General features: G+C 29.9%; 1 protein-coding gene across 1 annotated transcript; it reads right to left on the bottom strand.

The window, feature by feature from the left end:
• Nucleotides 1-330: 330 nt before the first annotated feature.
• Nucleotides 331-10,674, bottom strand: LOC102611838 (potassium channel AKT2/3). Its single transcript, XM_006470959.4, has 11 exons — nucleotides 10,208-10,674; nucleotides 8,797-9,015; nucleotides 6,903-7,061; nucleotides 6,728-6,785; nucleotides 5,364-5,681; nucleotides 4,564-4,803; nucleotides 3,700-4,017; nucleotides 3,384-3,572; nucleotides 2,793-2,868; nucleotides 2,112-2,687; nucleotides 331-552 (listed from the first exon to the last, which is right to left on the bottom strand). Exons 1-11 carry the CDS (start codon nucleotides 10,426-10,428, stop codon nucleotides 425-427), a joined length of 2,502 nt encoding a protein of 833 aa, XP_006471022.2. The 5' UTR covers nucleotides 10,429-10,674; the 3' UTR covers nucleotides 331-424.
• Nucleotides 10,675-14,533: the final 3,859 nt, after the last annotated feature.

Genomic DNA, 14,533 nt, shown 5'->3' on the forward strand with positions numbered 1-14,533 from the left:
ATTTTAATACCATCCACGACACTAAAATGTTAATCGAAAAGGCACGCAGTTGAATGGTAAATAACCAAATATGATCTTTTAACATACAATTGACTTGGAAGGTATAAAAATTAAAACAAATTAATTTATATGTTAAGATATCACATTTACTCCTTTTTATGTTCATTTTTCATTAATGTTTTAATGCCACGAATAAAATTGAGTATTAAAAATCAATAAGTGAATCAGTTTATACAAGAAGTTCTAATAAGAGTTTAACGTGCTAATATCCCTTTTTAAAAATTTACGAACAACTTATTTTTAAATTTTGAACACAAAGGGAGGAAGAAATATATAAAATATCATTTTGATTAATTATTTCAGATTCGTATACAATTTAATTCTATTTAGCACTTATTAATGATTTAAAACTCTAGAATACAAATCATAAACAGTTTGCAACTTCAGCTATGAAAATCTTATCGTTATCTCGAATCACTTCAATTGAGTCAATTTCTGCTCCTGCTTCATCTGTCACCATTGCATTCATTGCATCGAAACCAAATTTTTCACCTATTAGAAAGGAAAAAGAAAAGAATTATAAATAAATGGAGATCGTGTGTGTGTGTATATAAATATTTCTGGTCTGAGATTTTAAAGTATGGGAAAAGTTTAGAAAAACTTAAAAATCACAGGATTTTAAAATGTTAAAACTTAAAACGCTAAAATCGCACGGTTTATACATTTTTCTGGACGTTTCCGCACTTTAAAATTATGGATTAGAACATTTATATATATATATATATTAGTAGTTTTCTGGTCCGAGATCATAAAGTGCGGAAAACGTCCGAGAAAACTTTAAAACCGTAGGATTTTAAATGCTTCAAACTTAAAGCACTTAAATCGCATGGTTTATACGTTTTTTCGAACGTTCCCGCACATTAAAATTTTGGATTGGAACATTTCTAATATATATACATAAAGAGGACGAAGTTTGAAGCAGTAAAAATATTTCAAGCCAATCAAGCTTACTAAATTTGAAAACCTTTGCAAACCCTTATTTATCGTGAATGCCTAAAAGTTAATGGTGCCAAACCATCTGTAAAATAAGTCACAATTATAAAACATATATTTTTTTTCAATTTTAAACAAAATCAATCTAACAAAGGCCATAATCGAGTGGTTTTTGAGAATTTTTATTTAATTTGCCACTCAAATTCAAATCATGAGGGAGATAAGAGACAAAAAATAAATTTAAACTTTACCCACCCCTTAATCATAAAAAAGGAAAATCGATATGATCTCTTGCCTTAAATATAATAAGTTAAAGTTAATTATCTTCTAGTTTCAGGAATACTCTAGCCCACCAACTCTTTTGTACGAATTGTTGTGATATAATATTATTAGATAAATGAAAATACTATGTGACCTATATGATTCTTTTTTTTATTTCTTTTATTTATTTAAAATAATTTGTATAGAGAATTTGTGGCTCTAACCAGGGGCGGATGCAGCTTGTGACAGCCCCCACTGGCAAAAAAAAATTTAAAAATAAAAGAAAAAATATTTTATCTTTTTAATTAGCCCCATTAAATTTATTAAAATAGTCACTATAAATTATAAACCTCATAAAATTTAAACTTTAATTTTTAAGAATTATAAAAACCTATATCTTAGTTAAAAATAACGATAGCCCACCACCCAAAATATTTTATATTGTCAAAAATATGATTAATTCTTCCAGTTTCTATAATAATAGTAAAGTGAATGTCTTCAATAATGAAACTTATGATGAATCATCTTTGAAATCGAATAGGATAAATGATAGTTTGGTTGTTTATATAGGAAACAATAAATTTAATAATATTGATAATGAGTCTATTGCATAATATTTTTAAAATATGAAAATGCATAGAGAATAATTATAAATGTATTAGCAAATATTTTATATATTCAAAATTTTAGTTTTTTATATTTTACTATTATCTAATTTAGCCTCCTGTAAATTATTTTTCTAAATCCGCTACTAGCTCTAACATTACTCATTATAGTTCAACCTCCCCCCCCCCCCCCCCCAAAAAAAACAAAAAATAAAACAAAATAACACTTCGGTCTGGGGTTAGAATATTTACCAGCAATTTTCTTGAGCTCCTCGAGTGAATTTGGCAACTTTATTAACCTCCCAGCTTCCATGCAACAAGCCTGTTTCCTAACAAGAGGATGCCCTCTATATATACTTACCCTTTGACAATTCCCTCCCTTTGATTTTCCCTCTTTGGCCTCAAAATCAATTATTTCAAGCTTTTTCAAAAGCACTTCATTTTGTGTGCTATTATCATCATGCACCGTGATCCTATGTCCAATCTCTCTTTTCTGAAGCATATCATTCAAATTTGTTGAAGAAAATTCACACTTGTTTGCACCAACAACATCTGACCCGTTCATCACCAAAAAATTTACCATTTCAACATTGTTTTCGGCCATGGCAATTTCTATTGCTGTTCGGCCATGCCGGTCTTTTGAATCAACATTTAGTCCGTATTTTACGAGTTCTTCCATCACCGACATGTCGTTTCTTTTTTCCGCCGTGCATAGGAGGTCGCCGGCGGTATAGGGATCGGAGATGGCGGTGCAGTGGTAGAGGATCCGGAATATGGAATGGTGTTTAGATGATATAGCTTCCCATAAGGCAGTGTTACCATTCATATCTAGTAGTATAATTATGTCATATGATAAATTATACATAAATATAATGTAATCTATTAAAAATAAAACTAAGTTTAGGGAAGTGTAGTAATGGAATTTGATTTTACCTCTCAAGTGTACGTTGGATGCGTGCTTGAGGAGTACCAATACACATTCTTCATGCCCTTTTGATGCTGCTATGTGCTGATGAATAATCACAAAGTAAAACAAATTGTATCATAGTTAACAATTAATGTCTTAATTTGATTATTGTTTGCTTATTTTCTAATGAGTAAATGGTCGTTTATTTAGTTCCCTATAATTTGAGTTAATTATCTAATTAATCTTCTATTTTTAAGAAATTACCCAAAATATTTGTGTAGTTAATTTCATAATTATTGAATATGACTTTACAAGGATATATTATTTATGTTTGATATTATTTAAAAATACAGCAAATATGACATGCAAGAAGTGAAAAGTAGATGATAATCAAATATATAATATGGACCATTTGGGTAATTTTTGAGATTATAGGAATTGGATAATATTAGCTCAAATCAAAGGGATTATACAAGCATTTACACATTTTTTAATTGATGAAGATATTGTTCAATCTTTAATAGATTATATAGACTAGGGATTTTATATAAATTAACCTTAAATTAAGCAAGTGTGTGATGACAAATCTTCATAAACTGGAAGATGTGGAAACATACCAATGGAGTTCTTCCTTTGGAGTCTCCAATATCAGGATCCAATCTTGCCTTGAGAAGCTCATCTAGAAAAGCAGCATTGCCTGTGCTTGCAACAGTAAGCAAATTGACTGACATGTTTGGATCACCATCTTCTTCTCCACTCTCCGCTATTAAATCTCCAATATTTAAATCCTTTAACTTCTTGTGTTGCTGCATGCAATGCAACACATATTTTCATCCTTAGATTTGCAAGAAAGCAGTGACCAATAACATAGCAAAAATTGGCTAAGAATTTATATATTCTTTCAGAAGCTGATGAATCAATAATTATGCTAACCTGAAGGAAGTTTTTGAGAATGGAAACATTGTCTTCTTGTTTGCTCTGCATTGCTTCAATTAAAGCACTGGTTTTGAGCCTCAAGAGCTGTGAGAGTGTTTTTGTTCTATATGTATATATTTGTGGCCTGCAGCAAAGTGCACCAACTTCTCCAAACATGTCACCTGTCTGTAGAGTCCCTACAGCAATCTCTTTTTCCATTTCATAATCAATCATCTCAACTTCTCCAGATACAATTATATAAACATCATCTGGTGCTTCATTTTGCATTATCACATCTTCTCTTGGTGGTATGTACTCTGCTTTCATCTTTGCTACCTGACGAAATTGACTTTATCATAAGAGCTAACTATTTTTTTTTCTTTTTAATGAAAAAGAAATAATATTAAGACATTGGATTCATCATTCATAGGTAAATTAAAGCTCCTTTAGCCCATAGGATTTGAGCTAATTACTTTGTTAGTCTCTATAATTTTAGAAATTAGCAGCATCTCTATTTTATATATGTTTCTATTAAATTAAAACATATTAAATTATTCTCTATTTTTCATTGGTTGCATGTACGATTTTGTACAAAATACATTTTACCTTAAAAAGTTAGATCCAATAACAATAAAAGTAACCATAGAGATGTTTTAGGAAATTTTCAAAAATTACAGAGACCAACTTAGCAATTTGTTCAAACCTTAGTCACTAAAACAAAATTTACCATTTCTGGAAACGTGCACCATATAAGTTTTCTCTTTTAATTTCATAAAATCATAAAATTTTTAAAAGATATAACCCAATTGGTTTACTGGAATTTCACTATGGTCCAAGAAAATTCCATGGCAAATTCTAAAAAATATAATGTTAATTTCTCACCAGGAGCACAATTATTTCCTTGGAGACATCTTTGAAAAGATAGACTTTCTCCACAGTATGCAAAAACAAATGCTGGCAAATGCTTTTGCAAATAGACTTTGGTAGCTGTTCAATCAACTGATGCTGATTCAAACTCTCAGCCTTGAATCTTAAACACATGTAAGCCAAAATCTGCTTCTTAAGCCTTGGAGGCAACCGATTTCTACCTACAAAATTTGATGCTGCTTCAATACTATTCCTCTGCAACATAAGAAAAAAAAAATCAAACAAAAAGTCAAAAACCAATAAATAAAATGTTTTATAAATTCTAGAATCTTGCCTTCAAAATGGAGAAGTTTAAGCATAAAGTACATACCATCAGTCTTTATCTAATGCAGACATCCGTTATATTTTACTTTTATTTTAAAATAAAAGATTGAACACTAGTCTTTTCGTGTTTTAGTAATTTTTTAATATAAAAAATTATGCATCGTCCTTGAACGACAAAAAGGAAATGAATATCTACACCACATAATTCTTAATTATTGGACATTCATACCAACAATATAACAATATATGTATGACGTCTAAATTTGAAAGATGGAAATCAAAATTTTCATCACATTTATCAAGTCTTATAGTAATAAAACTCTTTAGTTTTAGGCAACATGTTTCAAATTATGTGGAAAACTAGAATAGAACATGTAAATTGAAAATTAAATCAAATAGAAAAATAACTTGAGAATAATAATAAAAAATATGAAAAATGTGACGAAAAGTTTGGTGCGCGCGTATAGCGCTTTATACTGCGAATTACTTACGAATTCCATAGTTCGACGCGTTCCTTCAACGACTAAATTCGTCATATTTCCGATCAAGTAAGCCGTGAGGCCAAGATTAAAGAGCATGTAGAAGATGATGAAGATCATTTCCACAGTGTTCACAGCATGGAGGTCACCGTAACCAACTGTTGTCATGGTGGTGATGGACCAGTACATTGCGGAAATGTATCGAATCCAGAGGCTTGTCTCTGTGAAATTAGGGTTTACCGATCCTAACCATGTCTCTCCCTTATGAGGATACCTGTCTGCTAGCAAGTAGTAGAGGCAGCCAGCACAATGCACCAGAAATAATGTCACCTGTAGACACAAATTCATTAATGTTACACTTTGAGATGCTTTATGTGTTGCAGTCGCTGCACTTTAATTTCTCAATTTCAGTGCACTGACATTTTGGTCCTTCTAAAAAAATTGTTTTTACCCCTAGGACTCACACACCATTTCATCATTGGTGTTAAAATATTCACAAAACACAAAATTAAAAAAACCACTGTTGAAGGTTATATTTGATTTTTTTCAACAAATAATTAATAATTAATTTTGATTTTTAAGAGCCTCAGATAATCAATTTGTAAGAGAAAAGGTAATATTTTTCCTTCAGCACTAAGTTTTTTCTAATATTATTTTAATGCTACGGATGAAGTTAGATATTAAAATTTTAACAAGGATCTAATTGGTAAAAATAAATTCTAAGAGGGATGAAAGTGCTACTCTTCTGTTTTGAAATTTTAATTAAAAGAACTTAAAAAAAATTAATTTGTAACATTTAATTTGATAAATATAACAAGAAAACTTGGGAAATTAAAGGTTAGTGCTTACAAAAGCGGACATCCTGATGGAGATTGGCCAAGCCAATCATCCTGAATTGTAAATCGCAACAAGACAATGTGTCCTGATCCCGTATCCCAAATTCCAATTTGGATTTTGAATGTCTCGGATGACATGAGTTTACACTCATACACTAAACGACATGTCATATTCATATAACCTACATGTCAAATATTTTTTATTTATCAAAAGGACATGGTAGATATCTCTATTCTTATTTAAACTGACTTGTGATATGTTTCTAGAAACTCATATTTGAGCTTCATTTAACAAAATAGTCAGATAATTCGAGATTCCGATCGAAATTTCCAAACATTCCAAATCTCGTCCTGAGTATTGAACGTGGACAAAAATTAACCTGAGTCGCAACCCAAATAGTAAATCAGGACAAAAAAAAAGTGTATAAAATTCCGTACTGTACGAAATGGGTTCATGCAAGAATTATGCCAACCGTATTTGCTAAAAAAAAAAACAAAGAATAAGTGGGAAATAATAATTAAGTTGCAGAATGTGCTTACAAATAAAAGCTTGATGCAGCGGATCCAGAAATAGTTGAACCTGATGTCTTTTTCAAGCCTGCAAATGAAAATGGAACATTTGAAGTTTTTAGAAATAGCTTGATCACATTAAGTTGGTGAAGAGGAAATAAAGAAAAAAAAAAAGCTGGTCTCTTGTTGAGTTTATTATGTCAACCTGGTGAAGAGTTGCTTGACCCGCCGCAGTCGCCAGAAACGGAGAATGCCGAGGAGGGAATAAGAGAGAGCCGCTTTTTTATTTCCGGTGATTAAGTAGCCTATTGCTTCAAATGGAATGGTTGATGCCACATCCATCAAGAACCATGTTTTTATGTATCTGTGACACCACAAATTTTGGTTAAATCTCATTAACACGCTTTTGGGCCATTGAGAGATTGTGTACGAAAGGCTAGGTGTTCATTAGTTAAAGCCCAATAATAATCCTTCATGGGCTACATTCTTCATACGATAGAGTAGGCCTTTGGATACCCCTCAAAATTCCCTAAAAAACCTATTTTTAATTGAATTTACTTAAATAACATAACACAAATTAATTCATTTCCTGCTTTAAAAGGAATTTCGATTAAATATTTAGATAAATTATTCTTTTAACAAATTTTTTACATCCACCCCATTTCATAATTTATTTTCATATTTTGTATTTTGATTAAATATATATATATTTTGAAAAAATTATAAGAATTTAGAGTTATGAATAACATTTAAGAGGCGTGTTATAAAAATTTTAAACGAATGTTGAAAAAATCCACTTATAATTTAAATCATGCCTTTCTAAGTTCTAACTACTATGATTTTGACCTAGGATTAAGTTAGAATCCTTAGCATTCCCATGCTTAAAAAATAAATCTTTTTTCCATAAATTTGAGTGGAGGTAGATACACACAAATAATAAGGAACAAATATATCTCTTCAAGTCTGGGGACAGAGGTCGCCCTACCAAAATTTTTGAATCATGCTTAGTAACCCTCTAGGTTATGTTTCTAGACCGAGAGGCCAATACACCCACATTGTAACTACCATTATTCACAGTTCTATAATACTATAATAGTCATATAATAACTAAATTAAGAAATATTTGATGGGCTTTTTAGTTAAAGTGAAAGAATAACAATAACACTATGATTTGACAAAATAATTAAAAATGTTCACAGAACAACACACCATTAATAGCCAGGCACTATAGCGAAAGGAGACTATTTTACAAAAATCTTACCTACAGAAAAAGTTTTTCAGACATAATTTTCACATACAGCATTCAATACGCAGAATAATATTTGATGCTAAGCATCAGACGTTATTCTCCTTCCATTACCAAGTGCATCGAAAAGAAGGAAAAACCTATGGTGCAACTGTGATACCGTGCCACAATTGCATCCAGCCGTTAGATGTCAGTGGACTCCATCAATTCAAGTGCATCCAACGGCTGGATGCAATTGTGGCACGGTAATACAGTTGCACTATAACCTGATCCCGAAAAGAAATGTAATTTCCCGGCAGATATGGCCACTTTTCTTGGTATAAACAAAGGTTAGAAAAAATGTCAAACTCAAGCTTAATTTTTTAATACTTTTTTGTTATTGTTTTTTTTTTTAATTTGAGTGGACTAGCATGTTTCAATTTGGAAATATGCCAAAAGTGGCATTATTCCTTCATTTGGAACTTTATCACTGGGACCCTTGTTTCTATACTTTATTAAGCAAATCCTCATTACATTTTTTTTTTGTTGACTATTGGCTGTGAGGACCTATTTCAAAATAATTAAATTGCACGCTGTGTGATTAATTTTTTTCCCCTCTTGAATGTTAATTATCAATCAAAAGTATTAACAACTGTGCAAACTAAATTGAAGCAATAGAGAATTATATTTACAGCAAACAAAACAAAAGAACACTGGTATGCTACAAAACAAATAAAAGAATAGTATGCTGCTTCAATCTATATGTTGTAATTAATGGAAAGACCTATTGAACTAAATACTTATTTTAATACCGTGTATTTTTTAGATAATAAAGCTCATTTCTAATTAGTTAATTATAATGTAAAGAACTAACCTCAAGGCAATTTTCTTGGGTTCACGAACTAGAAGCTGGGATCTTCGATGAATGTATGCAACAAAAAATGTTAAGAAGATGTCGATGGCGAAAAATAGATCAACAATGCTGTCCGCAATGTAGAGCTTTTTATCTGGAGATGAATGTAGAAACGCAAATTCAAAAGGATAAACCCATGCTGAATAAGCTACCAAAAGCACCATAAATGTCTCCCAACACCTACATAAATATATCAAAAGATAAGTTGACAAAATTTCGTTGAGCATACTATAGATTAAATGTGTTTATTTTGAAAATTTTCCAGATTCTAATGTGTATTTAAAAATATTAATAATTTGTCACATGAATCGTAAATGCACGAATGTGATATCTAAAAAAAATCTAATCTTCCTCATATAATGGTCAATGAAATTATTTAGCGATGAATGAAACTATTATGCAAAAAAGTTTGGATAATCTCTAATTTCAATTATAATTACATAACGTTATCATAAGGTTATAATTGATAGTTAACCATTTTTATTTTTAAAGCAAGGAGAGTTTTGATGAATTTTATAATCAAGGAAAATAATTAAATCATTAATTTTTGTCGCAAAATTAATAAATCCAAAGGACTGAAAACTATGCACAGCAAAGAAAATCACTTTTTATTTTTTTAACTTTAAGGTATTAATTATTGGAAATTCTGCCTTATGGATTCTGTTGGCACAATTGCCTAAGTTATTATTGGTCTGAGTCAACTCGTGACTGATGAACAAAATTGAGAAGCGTTCAATCATTGTCGTCTTTACTTACAAGCTTTTGTCGTCTTCTTTGATCACATTCCATATGAAGTGCAATAATGCAATGACTAGATGGCAATAATTGTGAATGATAATGGAAACCATCAAATTGATCATATTTAACATGGCCTTTGAATTTAATAATTTTACAAGGCTGTTTAACACTTATTTTTCGTATTCGTACAAAAAAAAATATCATTAAATAGAGCAATCAATATTATGAAACCTCACTTTCTATATATACATAACAACAAAACTAGATACAATTATCAATGATTCAGTGGACAACTGTACTCACCTTATAGTGAGCAACGGTGCCACAATTAGTTCACAGTATAAATTTTAATTATAGAAAATTATAAAATTCTACCGCTTATCTAGATATTTACTATACAGTAGGCATTAGTACTCACTAAATCATCTTCCATGTATTAAGAAATATAATAAAAAATTTAGAAAATATAACAGAAATCCTGGTGACCATAAGCATATTTACTTAACAGTACGAAAGATTCTTTTCATGTACCAGATAAAAGTTGTAGAGTAAAATGGACATAAACAAAACCAAAATATAATTTAGAATTTATCATTATGCATATATATTAATTAATAAACTCTTAGGTACCTACCTGTATCTTGAATCCATGGGAGAGATGATCCATTTGGACTTTGTTTGATTCTGGTTATAGCTTGAAACCCCTAATGGTGGAAGAATAAGCTTTGACAAGTTACGTAAACTGAGAGATGCATCATCACCTTCTTCTTCACGCAGATGATTATTCTTCAGATGATGATGATTACTACGGGACTTAACTAAGTGATGATGATATGGAATGAAATTCATTTCCATAATTAATTCTTAAAGATGGGTTTTGAGAAAAAGCTTGCTAAAGAAGAGTTTTTGAAGTGATATATTGTTTGATGAACAGAATTTTGTTTATAATGGAGGAGAGGTTAAAGGTGAGGCAAAAAAGAAGAGAGAGCTAGCTAGAGATAGAGTTTTAATTTAATTTATTATTTTTTCTTTCGTTTGTTGAAATTATTGTGGGTGTTGTTGTTGTTGGTGGTAGTAGTGGTGGGGGATGGTGGTGGTCCTCTTTCGAACAAAGCCAGTGAGTGATTGAAAATAAAATTACTGAGTAAATAATGACAAGATTAAGAATAATAATGGAAACACTTGCGTTGATTGATGTTTTGCTTGTGATAACTGATAAATGATATGTCTCAAATATTGGAAATGATGGGGAGTGCAATATTTGGCCTTTGTTGTTTATATGCATGCTTGATTGGGGACCATAAATATTTCTAACTTTATCTTGTGATGGTTACTTCTTAAATAAAATGGGTCCATCAATTATTAAAAGGACAAGTAACCATATAATCTGTTAAATTTTTTTGAATTTTTTTCTTTATTTAAATTTCACAACTCATCATGGGTTTGAGTCCCAACGCTCGCACAGTACTGTGACTTGACTCCCTTATATAATAGGAATTGAGATCCTCTTCTTATTTGAGCACTCCTGATCTTTTACAAATTTTATGCCACATGTGTTTTAGTATTAGTATATAATTAAGATTTAACTATTTTTTCTTTTTAATTTATCAACCACCAATCATATTAATAGCACTTTCTCAGATAAAAATCAGATCAGGAGAGGATCTTGATCCATATAATAGGGGTTTATTTGTCTCCCCACATTGAAGTAGAATTGATCTCCCTCTAATATTAACAATGAGGGTAGATCTCTCTCCAACTTTAAGTGAGGGTGGACATTCGTGCTGTGTTATAATAGAATTATTCAGAAGAATTCTGATTAATCGCTGATTGTAAATATTAATAGAGTTCTTATTGTAATATATCATTGTATAAAAAAACAAAAAAATCACGACTCATATTCGAAGAGGTGTTAGAATCTCCCATCATAACTCTCCATGTATATGTGTGACCCACTTCAATTTATACAATCGCTAAGGATGAGAATCTTAATTATTCGACCATTGCATAGAGTTAATGAGGGCATGTAATAATTCCATTTTTTGGCTTGTAGTTATAACATAAATTTATTAAACCCATGTGACTTTCTGAATATTTCCACGTTGGCCATCTCCAAGAATAACAATATTAAACTAGAGCTTATTTATCTCCAAAAGCATTTTGGCCACACTTTTGGACTTATATGTAGCTAGATTGGCTTAGTTTGTTAATATAATTACAATGAACACGTGAGTTCACAAAGTGATTCTATTCATTTATGTCGCGTTCTAAATCGCTATGGAAGAATATCAATATGCCAAAAAGTAAAAATTAATAAAAAAATATTTTAATTTCTACGTATCACACTCTCTCCACTAAAATTGTGCCACGTATCTCGTGAGTTGCTCGAGGCCTACATGTGATCGCCGAAGCTCCAGTCACTCCACACAAATAATTGTCATTAGGGGCCTTCATATCACAAATAATTAAAAAGCCGTTTGGACTTTATAAAAGAAATTATTTTTACCCCTTTCTAAATAAACCACGTATATGATAATTTTCTAGTACAACGTTCTAAAATAAACTTTTTTTTCCCCTAACATACACATGACATAAACATGTACTTATATATCATACTTCAATCAGCATCAGTTCTTTTTTTTTAAATATATAAAAAAAGATAAATATAAAATCATCATATAATTTAACTAATAAAATATTATTTTAATTATAAATATAAAAAATTAAATATATTATTCTCGTAAGCCCTCAAATTGTCCCGTGCTACCTCTCTTAACTTAGGGCGTCCTTGTTTCTGCCGCCAGCAACTGGGTGGAACAACTAATTTTTTATTATTATTATATAATTTTAATTTCCTCTATATTTTTAAACAAATGTTTGTATATTGAGCCTAACATAATTGTGTTTACCACACGCCCATGAGATTTTCCTTAACGAATTTAGCTTTTATTCTAAAATAATTATAACTTAAAATTCACAGTACCATACTACTAAATACAACCTCATTATGAAAAAAAAATAGACATAAACACAACACTAATTAAAGCAAGTGCAGAATTCTAAAATATACAAGATTTTCTGTCAGCAAAGAAGTGAAGATCACCCTTATAACTAACATAAGATCAGATCCTCACCTAATTTTATTTTTTCAATACTATTAAAGACAGACATAAAACTGTATTTATAAATATATGGTCAGTATTTTTTTATAAATTGCGTCCTGGCCCTACAATTAAATATATTGCTTCAGTGGTCTCTGGCTTAAGGATAGGGATATTTCCACCCCATTATTTTTGTAAATCCACCTTACTTTTAGAAAATAATTATAATAAATTCACAATATTCTTAAAAGATATAAATTAATAATAGTTTTGTATAGTTAATCAATTAAATCTTTTTATTAATTTTTTTCTTAGGTTCTTTGACCATCTTTGATCATAAATTTTAACATAAATTTTATTTTACTATTTTATTATTAATACAAAAGAAGTGAATTAATATAGATTTAATTAATTAATCCTCCAAAATTCTTCTTGATTTGATTTAAAAGTAATGTGCAACTTTTATAATTATTTTTTAAAAATAGGGTGAATTCACAAAAAAATGTGGGGTGGAGATATCATCACTTCTCGCTTCATTGCTTTCATTGTAAGAGTTAAACTTAAACCAATTAGACTACAAGAGTTAAAAATAGGTCAACATTTAATTACCATTCTTTGCAATCAATTCCTAAACACACTATTTTTCATTTTCTGAATTTTAAATTCCCTAATGGGGTTATTCATCATATCAAACTTTAGTTATATATTTGGTCATTTGACTCATTTCCTTACCCATCTAATGCAAATGAATAAACTATGTTCTAATTTTCTTCTTGAACACTATATCTTAAGGGTGGGCAAACCCAATCCAACCAAATGCAGGCAACCCAACCCAATTTAATTTTGACAGGTTGAATGAGTTATTATAGGTTAATTAAGTTAATTTTTTCGAACCCAATTAACAATTGGATCGAATTGAGTTAATTATAATGAACTCATTTAACTCAATCCAACCCACATGATGATGATGATGATGATGATGAAGATAATAATAATAATAATAATAATTCTCAATTTGCAAAATCTTAAAAATCTAAACGACTAATCTATTTTTGATTCTCTTTTTATTCTTTTACAAAAGAGACTATTTTGTTCTTGCATTTATTATAGACTATAATATCAAAACTAAAATCACTCTCTTAAATCTCAATTCTCAGTCAACTAAGGTATTTCTCTAATTTATTCATTCTCTATTCTTTATTTTTTTTTTTGAAAACTAGACCATGAATAGAATTTTCATGCTATAAATATATTTATATTTGATTTCAATAAAATTTATTACAAGTTTAATATCTTCTTCTTTATTTAATTTTTAATTTTAATTCGATCTTCAAATCTTCAACCCAATCAACCCAACCCAATGATCTAAGAGTTGAGTTGGATTGGGTTGAATATGTTTATTTAATTGGGTTGGGTTGGGTTTTCACAAACCCTATCCAACTCAACCCATGTCCACCCTTACTATTCCCCACCTGAATGGTTTCTTATTCCAACTCTTGTTCATTTGACTTCTCCCATCCTCCACGAAAAGTTAAAATTAAAAATAAATTTCCAAAGAGTTGTAAAGAATTGGTTAATTCAATAAATTTTGAGATTGCTTATGAAAAAGCACAACAAAAGGAAAAAAGAAAAAAGAAAGGGTAGGATATTTCCACCCCATAATATGTGTAAATCCACCCTATTTTAAAACAATTATTTTAAAAATTCACATTAATTTTTTAAATTTAAAATAAAGAAAAAGTTCAAAATATTAGTCAACTATGTCATTTTTTCTAGGCCATTGTTGATCACTAATGTTGTTTTAGCATAACATAATTCGATTATTTTATCCTATAACAAAAAATAACTACATTATCCAA

This window comes from Citrus sinensis, chromosome 5 (genome assembly GCF_022201045.2).
Source record: "Citrus sinensis cultivar Valencia sweet orange chromosome 5, DVS_A1.0, whole genome shotgun sequence".
Taxonomy (NCBI): Eukaryota; Viridiplantae; Streptophyta; class Magnoliopsida; order Sapindales; family Rutaceae; genus Citrus; species Citrus sinensis.

Excerpts from the sequence above, each read along its gene's own strand:
- LOC102611838 (XM_006470959.4), bottom strand. The coding sequence starts at position 10,428 with ATGGAAATGAATTTCATTCCATATCATCATCACTTAGTTAAGTCCCGT. Across the intron at positions 7,062-8,796 it reads CCCAAGAAAATTGCCTTGAG|ATACATAAAAACATGGTTCT; the intron begins GTTAGTTCTTTA and ends GTGGTGTCACAG. Across the intron at positions 3,573-3,699 it reads TTCTCAAAAACTTCCTTCAG|CAACACAAGAAGTTAAAGGA; the intron begins GTTAGCATAATT and ends CATTGCATGCAG.